Source organism: Nanorana parkeri, unplaced genomic scaffold (assembly GCF_000935625.1).
Source record: "Nanorana parkeri isolate BGI_ZX_2015 unplaced genomic scaffold, ASM93562v1 scaffold312, whole genome shotgun sequence".
NCBI classification, from domain to species: Eukaryota; Metazoa; Chordata; class Amphibia; order Anura; family Dicroglossidae; genus Nanorana; species Nanorana parkeri.
Genome location: NW_017306580.1, coordinates 656,557 through 665,641, shown reverse-complemented (window position 1 = coordinate 665,641; position 9,085 = coordinate 656,557). Strand labels below are relative to the sequence as shown.

General features: G+C 40.7%; 1 protein-coding gene across 1 annotated transcript in view; it reads left to right on the top strand.

The window, feature by feature from the left end:
- Positions 1-9,085, top strand: part of NDUFAF2 (NADH:ubiquinone oxidoreductase complex assembly factor 2) — a 93,316-nt gene that overhangs the window by 49,070 nt on the left and 35,161 nt on the right. Inside the window, exon 2 of the mRNA XM_018557947.1 lies at positions 1,425-1,514. Within this exon, the coding sequence (XP_018413449.1) occupies positions 1,425-1,514 (90 nt within the window). The remainder of the gene's footprint in view (positions 1-1,424; positions 1,515-9,085) is intronic.

The window sequence follows — 9,085 nt, the reverse complement described above, 5'->3', positions numbered from 1 at the left end:
CCCTGCCATCCGGTTGCCATTCTCCGTTGATTTGGGGGGGAGGGGGGGTTCGGTTGGCGGGGAGGGGGCGCATTGCAGAACCTGGCCTTGGGGCGGCAGGGAGAGCAAATCCGGCATGTACATAGAATACATTCTGTCTTTTTATTCCTCATTCAGACAGCTTAGAATGGGCCCGAACAGATCCGTGTGGCGCGCACAGCCGTATCGAGCCGTTCCCATGAAGGACAGGTGCTGCATGTGATTGTATGCAGCAGCTTGTTCTTCCCTATGGGAGGACACGGCTGTATGCCGCTGTACGCTCACCTGAGCTACACATTTGTGCGGGTGTCTGTACTTGGACTCGGGCAGGTACAAACATAGAAAAGGGCTTGACTGCAAAAAATTCAGTTTTTGGTAATAGCAACCCAAGCTCCTCACAGCTGTCTTTTCCATATTAATGGCTTCCCATTCCTTTCTCTATGCTGTATCTGTGGGAAGAGATGGGTATCGAAGACAGGCTTTGCTTCCTTATGTAATAACTGCCCCCTTCCCGTTGTTTGGTAGAGGATTGATTAAGATGCAGCAGGAGAGGTGACAAAAGCACAAGCCCACTACATTTCATAAGAGTAAATGAAGTAGGAGCAGGGAGATCCTTGCACTATAGGTGTCCAGGTACAACTTTCTCGCCTGCAGATAAACTGTAATGATATCACTAAAACGCACACTAAAGATATGCATAGATGTATAGATGTATTTTCATAAGCACCCGCTTTGAGATTTCCCCTGACTGGTCTGATGTATGGATGCAGAAAAGAGAATAAGTAGCTGTAGAGATTTTTTAAGTACATTGGGAAATTTCTGTACGCGATAAAGAGGACTTGCATTTGCTTTGTAGTTTTCACCTACAAGGCCCAATTATTACAAGACTTGGCACTGTATTTCTGTGAGTGCTCACCTTGTGTTTGCTTGGTTTAGTAGTGTTAGGAGATTTTAGTCTGTAACAAACGACACTCTTTCATAATTGTCCCATATAACCCATAAACTGAATTGCCTTTACTCTCCTTAGCTCCTGCTAACTTAACTTGGCCCTTTGGGACTCCATAAGCGTAAATTGTGTGTTCAAACACCATGCATCATAAATCTTTTGTACACCTATAATGGACTCTTGTTTAGACCATTTTCCTTTTCACAGGTACCACATAGGCATTCAGAAGAAGCCCAACCCTAAGTCAAAATAAACTGTATTTAGAAAGGCGCCACTGTGTGTTTCTGGGATTTAATTGTAGCAGGTTTTATGTGTCCTTGCTACCTATTTTTTCCTTTCCCCTGTTTACTGAATATTCCGGTCTATCATAGGTGGTTGGTGAATTAACATACTTGTACAACACAATGCCTCACTTGTTTGCATGGCGAGAACATAAAGATTTCTGTTTTTCTTCTTTTAGGCCAGGCAGTTAGAGCAAGAAGAATAATAGAACCGGTGCAGAAAGAAGTTTACAAATATGAACTTGGAAACATTCCAACGGAATGGGAAGGTAATTTTTTATTTTTCTTACCGTTTATTGGGAAGATGTCCGACAGAAGCTAGATGACAAAAATAGCACATTTTGAAGTAATCGGAGAGATGTTATGTAATTTGTATTTGCCTTTATGTGGGCGTATGCATAAATATGTTCACGTATATGAGTTTTATGATATAGATATATCATCGGGAAATCAACTGAGGCTTTTTTTGTGATCAGGGTCTGTTTACAGGTACAATACAAAAGCGGTGCACCACAGTGTAAAGCTGGATACTTGTCTTGGGAGACAAGTCCATTAAGAGCACAGCTTCTGTAGTGTAGACAGAAATGCTAGGGCTTATTTTAAGAAAAAATAAGTTATTTAAAATAATGTTTTCAGTACATAAAGTGCACTGCGCTCATATAACAATTGTGCCTAACCACAAATAAGAAATGTACATAAAACATACATGTGAAAAAATTAAATCTATATAAAAATTCATAAACATTAAATTTCCACAATAAAAGTTCACTGTGAAAACCACCACCACCAAAATGTATTCTTGTAACCACTGAACCATCACATTCTCAAATCATTCATCACCACACAGCTACCTCCTCATGTATCAATTCCCCCTCTTTTAGATTGTAAGCCCTCAGGGGCAGGGCCCTCCTTACCATCTTGTCTTGAATTGTATTGTGATTGTAATGTCTTGCTTATATTGTAAAGCGCTGCTCAAACTGTTGGCGCTATATAAATACTATGTAGTAATAATAATAATTCTTCCAATACTAGTGCAAAAACACCTTTCTTCGTGCTGTGACCACTCACGAAAAGGGGATAAATCACCCAGGATAAATCTAATTGTTTTCAATGGCCCATGATCACATCTGAGCATTCTGTCACTTGTAGCAAAACTCCTGTAAAACAAAAAAGTACATGAGCTTCTTTTGAGGCAGAGTCGCGTGTTTTGGCCCAATGGTCGCCAATGGGGGAGCCTGAAAAACACTTTCCATGGGCTAAAAATAATGAAAAGATACACAAGCCTCAAAAAAGTAAATGTGACAGGGGCTTGGACAAACTATAATACTGCCAGGGGGTACTTAAAAGAGAACTATGGGGTAAGTGTTTTTCCCCTTAGTTCTCCTAAGGGTCACGTAAGACATATACTAGCATCCTCCCGTTACCCAAAGCTTAGTATATTGCCAGCTACAGCTCGCAGTATACTGAGACGCGGCAGCCGGGACGGATCCTGACAATACTGTTGAGATCCACCCAGCTGCGCGAATGACAGCTGGCTCTGCCAGCCAGTCATCACAGTACAAGACCACTAGGAGGTTGTTAGAAGGGTGGAGCCATACCCAACCTAAAATATTTTTCCACTGTTGCAGTCAATTTTGAAAAAGTCCCTTTTATATGTTTGTTGTGTGTTCCTATTTATACAGCATACCTTAAAAAAATTGGATGACTTAGGGCAGTCTGCAAGCTAATCTAAACAGTCAGTGAGTGAGTCTGTCCCCAAGACAAAGAGGGAACAGAGTAAGTGTCCTCATACAATGCTCCTTGATCTTTAACTTAAGTTAAAAACTTGAGTTCTGGAGTTTTCAGAAAAGAGCAGGTAAAATGGTAAACTATTTATGTTTTAATATTTTTTTTTGATTCATGCTATATGAATTGGAACATGTAACAAATATAAAATAGGTGTTATCCCAATTTGGCTGCAAAAGTGGAAAAACACTTTATATGTGAAAAGATGAAATTTGTATATAGGTTCTATTGCCTATATCTTTTGACTAGGCATGTTGGTATATTTTCATTGAAGGTTACTGCTACATGTGTATTATTGGGGTGGCATATAAGTATTTATTTATTTTTTATTTGAAGCAAGCTGTTGTACAGCAGTTGTCAAAAGAAAGGTTTGGAGCTGATTGTTTTGTGCAGCTCTGGTGTACGTTGAATTTCTACAATTGCAAAAATATACATAGACATATAGGTTTTATTAAAAAAAACATTTTCATGCATCAATAGTATTCCCTTTAAGCTGATTATATTTCCATATACAGTATAACTGAAAACTTTAACATGACTCTTGATTTGCCTTAGCAGGTTGCCTAATTTAGTGCAAATTTGCACCTAAATGTCACATTAGTAACTCCAGAAAGAGAATGTGGTCTGTTGCCAACATTTGAATATCTAATCACCACCGTCCCCCTCCACCCCCCTCTCTTCCATATTGCTCATCCTCTGCAAATTACCATTCCACAATTTTCATGCTGAATGGTCACCTATTGTCTATGCTGATAGAATATTTTATTTACTTCTTCCTTGTGTCAGCAGCGCTCATGAAAGCCTATCCGTCATTGCCAGGGCCTATGGAGATTTAGAAAGAGCATGCCTCTCTCTGCATTTTATTGCGTGCTTGTTCCAGCCTCCCGATTTCCCGTAGCATTTAGTGATTAATGGCAGTTCTAATTTGCATGCTCACTTTTATGCTCATTAAAGTGTATTATGTGCCGGTAGGAGTATAAAAGTTCAATGGAAATCTCATGCATACTAATCAAAATGCAAATAAGCACAGATGAAAGAATGCCGGGTCTCGATAGGTGTGGAATGTCCAGTTATCTTTGTAAGCTGTGTTCAGACACAAACAGCGCTGCTTAAAGTGAATCTGTCACATATGAAGTAATATCACAGTGCTGCAGAGCCGACTCAGACGCTCCAGGAATTATTTCTACATTTTGAATTAGTGCTGCCATTCTCTGCATAGGGCTGGGTACTCTTTGATGCTTTTTTTTTTTTCCTGCTTAAACATTTCAGATGATCATTCAGTATGGTTATACTGGACTGTATATTGTTTTATGCTGTAACATTGATCTTCATACTGGCAAACTTAGCAGAGACCTGTCACTTTTTGTTATCTGCTGGCTGTCAAAGTGCTCCTTTCTTGGTATCAAGGCTTCTTTTAATACTTACAGATGGTGAATGCATTGCACTGGTATCCCTGATAGCAAAACATGGGTGCTACATAGGCTGCAAAGATGGAAAGCAGCCACCTTGAGGCGTCCATCTTAGACTGTGAAAATGTAGAAATGTCACCAGCACACCAATCCTTTTAAGATAGCAAAAGCTTCATTTATTGAAGTTTTTTGTCATATGACCAAACAAGCGCTTTCGGGACCGCGCAGGGTCCCTTCATCAGGCTTTAGCATTGACGAAGCAATGGCCTGTGGGCCTGAGGGTATGTCTGTCAATGTTCATGCAATTGACCCTATATCCAGGGTTGCAGTGGTTCCAAAAATCGGGGGTGCAGAACAAGTATGCCAAGTCAGACAATAAGTACTATCCTTGTCGCACTCCTTACCGATATGTCCCTTGTAGTGGGGGGTGCTCGCAGTGACCGCGGATGGCGCCGCGAATGTCAGCAAAATTGTAGAAACGTCACCAGCACACCAATCCTTTTAAGATAGCAAAAGCTTCATATATTGAAGTTTTTTGTCATATGACCAAACAAGCGCTTTCGGGACAGCTCAGGGTCCCTTCATCAGGCTTTAGCATTGACGATGTAGATCTTAGACTGTGCTCTGTAGACCATCACTGGGCCTTTGGCCTGTTCTGTGTGGTCTGTGGACATCAGCTAGATTCACTTAAAGTGGTAGTAAATTGCTGTATGCTGGGACAGAACCATCAGCTTCCACCAGTGTCCGAGTAGTCTGACAGCAGCACACCCGTTGCTGTCAGAATACAATAGCCCAGCAGGAGATTGGTTTGTTCTTGCTGGGGTTTTTTCCGTGCAGCCCACAGATTGTTTGTGGTGCACATAATTATCAAATGAGACTGATTAGTATGTGGCATGGCCTTAAATGTGCAATGGGGCACAATGAAACTCATGGTGTTGCTGAGCCTTCCCATGCTATCTGTGTCTTTGACAGCAATAGGCCACAGAGGAAGCACATTCAAGCAGTTCCCAGTCAAGCCTTGCAATCACCGGTCGTAGGTAGCATGAGGGGGGCTGAGTAACACCATGGGTTGCATGGTGTTCCTGGTAATAGTTGGCAGTTTTATAATGCCGATTGCTGGACAACCAGAGTGCAGTGGTATGAATTTATCAAGATACATTGCTCCTATGGTTGTTTATGCAGCATTTATATATACATTCTGGTACTTAAGTGGTTAAAACCAAGATCACCCGGCTTTCACATAAAAGTGATTTGGCGGGCGTATGATGCTGAAAAGCCATCTATCCCCTATCTATCTAAAAACCACTGCCATCTATCCTGCACTCCACTGTCTCTCATGCGGCGGGTGTCTGGCTGCACGGGAGAGAGATCAACACACTTCCAATGGCTCATCTCCCCTTTGATTGCTGCATCCAGACGTGATGAGGACTTTGTCACTTTTGGTATCAGACTGTCATTTCACTGGCTGCTGTAAGTGGAGGAGAAGTTGGTGAAGCATGATCTTTGCTTCAGAAGGGTCCACAGGTGACATTAGAGGTCTAATAGACCTGTCACGCTTATCAGCCCCCAGTGTGATAGCATCATAATGTAAAAAAAATGTTTTTTTTTCAAAATTTTCAGTAATTTTTCCTAATTATAGTAAAAAATAAAACCCGTAGTGGTGATTTAAATACCACCAAAAGAAAGCTCTATCTGTCCCCAAAAAATGGTATAAAATTAATTTCAGTACAGCGTTGCATGACGGAATAAACGTCAGTCAAAGTATCGCAGCGCTGAATACTGAAAAATGGCCTGGCCAGGAAGGGGGTCTAAACCCCTGGTCTTGAAGTGGTTAAAGTGACGTATAAAAAAATGTAAACTTTTTTTAAAGCCCTCCACAAACGAGCACAAACACGCCTTGGGTGCGCCCATGTGCGAAAATGACAATTGCACCACAAATATTACATGCTGTGAACATTGGAGTGATGGCAATAATTCTAGGGCCATCACTGACCTGTTAACTATAAATTAAGTGGTAAAGACTTTTAAAGTGTCGCCTATGGGCAATTTCTGCCCTATATGTTGCCAGGGTCTAAGTATTCACCTGTCTATCTGAATCTACTGATAGGGCTAAGGTCACTGCCTTCTATTGACCGGAATTTTGCAGTTATTTTGCATTTTATATCCAGACTTTCCTATAGTTCTTTCTTGCTTGAAGCAAATCCTCTATTAGTCACAGATTGACTGTTACAAGTTTAACCTATGTGGTTTGTTGTCTGGAGCTTTAAAATGCTGCTATTTTTGTGAACTGTGAATGGTGCAATTTGAAACTGGTGACCGTGTTGTTGGTTTTTTTCCACTTGCTTTATGATATATGCACTGCTAAATGTTATTCATATGACTGGCCGTACAAATTGGTGCGGCTTCCCACCAGGGCTGCGTGCGGGTCTCTCCAGAGCTGCATTTGGGTGTCACCAGGGCTGCATGCGGGGCTCTCCAGGGCTGTACTGGCTATTGCTGTGCTCCCCAGGGCTGCGTTTGGGTGTCACCCTACATTTAGCTGTCACCAGGGCTGCATGGTGGGGCTCTCCAGGGCTGTGCCGGGCATAAGGATTTCAAGTGCTATATGGCAGGTGTGGGGCTGTCTTCAGCTTTGCCGGTCTCAGGAAGGAGGAGGAGTTGTGCGGTAAACGGTTTAAAGGATTGGTAATCCATACTGATTAAAAGATAAGTTAAGCTAAACCTTTTGTTGACTTTACTTCTATATTGGTCACAGGACTATATTTACTACGGTACTTCTGAGACCGAAAGTCAACATCTAGTAGGGTACTGCCTGCTATATACTGGCAGCCCAAAGCCACGCTGCTGCCAGGAACAATAAGTTACCTTATTGACAGCTGGCTCTGCCTTTCTAGAGCCAGCTGTGTCTACCCCCTCTGCTGTCCATTCCTTAATTGAGCACTGGGGGAACTGAAAAGGGAAGGGGGAATCCCTGCGGGAGTGGTTACTGTCTGCAGGGAGAAGCCGTGAGCTGAGCGAACAGTGGTTACATGATCACTCAGCTCTAGGCCTTTAGAGTCAGCGTGTGACAGGTGCAGTGTACCACACTGGCTATAAGTAGAGTATATGTTACCCTCCCAATACTTCTCCTTTAAAGCAGCAAGGCAGCCAACCTTTTATTTTCCTATGAACATTCTGTGTCCAAAGGCATCCCTCCTGCTGGAATGCAAATGTTTTCCATTTAATATATTTTGCATGTGCACATTTAGCTTTACTGCTTACAGATGGTCTAGAGTTGCCAGGACACTTTTGCAAATTGTTGAGTGCTGCCCGGACACTTATGGAATTATATACTGTTGACCATTTTTTTACTGTTTGTTTTTGCTTCATCAACAATTTTTTTTTTTAATAACAATTCCTTAGACATTCGAGTAATGCTCTTTGAGACAAAAAGGCCTTGTATTACAGCTGTCAGAGAGGAGTGTTAGTGCAAACACTCATTGATCAGTGATCACTGAGTGTTTGTAGATAATTGAAGACATGGTATGTTTACTATATCCTCAATTATGAATGAATGGGAAGTGATCTACATCACCTCCTGTTCATTCATAGTTGTAGTTATAGTAAACATACTCAGTTCTCATGTTATCAATGAACAGGAACACTCATAGAGGATTCCTGTTCATTGATAACAGGGGCTGCAGAAAAAGAGATTGAGGACTGTATGTCCTTAATCTCTTTTTTTTTTTTTAAAGGGAAATATCAGGGGTCTGTTTAGACCCCTAATATTTCCCTGAAGCCCCTAAAAGTAAAGTAAAAAATACAAATATTTAGTAAATGAATTAATAAATAAAAATATACAAAAAATCAAAAAGTTTATAAAAAATTACTAAAAATAAAATATTAGAACATTTTAAAATAAACATTTTTGGTTTCGGCCTGAAATTTTTTTTTATTTCGCTTTTGAAATTTCCATATCGGTGCACCTCTACTAAGTGTGTATTTTTGTGAATAGTATCTTCAAAGCCCTTGTGGGGTAAGATTAACAAATTTCAAGTAACAATAATTAAAGTAATGTTTTATCTTTGTTACATTACACACCACAAAACTTCTCTCACCCCTTAAAAACTGATTGGAGTTAACTAAGGGTTAAAGCAGAACAAAACTCACCTCCCATTGCTCCCTTGCCAGCACTGACCTCTTCACCCAGTCTTCTTCTGGGTTTGGCATCTTTGACCATCTTGATTGGTTGTGCCGGAATGACATATTACCCCTGTATGTATGCTGGATTTAATTCATTCTGCCACCGAAGCATGCCAAGATGGTACACTGAGCTGCACATGCTCAGTGTACATGCTAAAGATAAAACTGCAAAGCAGCAGGTAAGTTTGTTTAATTGCAGAAGAACCATAACATCTCACTTCTGCAATAAAGAGCCTGGCTGCCAGCATTTTCTCCATTAAGTTCCACATTAATAATATTTAATGGAAATCAATTGTATTTATTTATTTTTGGTCACACTGCATTAACTGACATCATATGTAGATCAAAGGTCACCCCATAATAATAATGTTTAATTGTATGGATGTTCAGGTACCAGTATCTGTACTTGGTCTGAAAAAAATTGTATTGGTGCATCCCTAATAAATTTAATATATTTTTATATA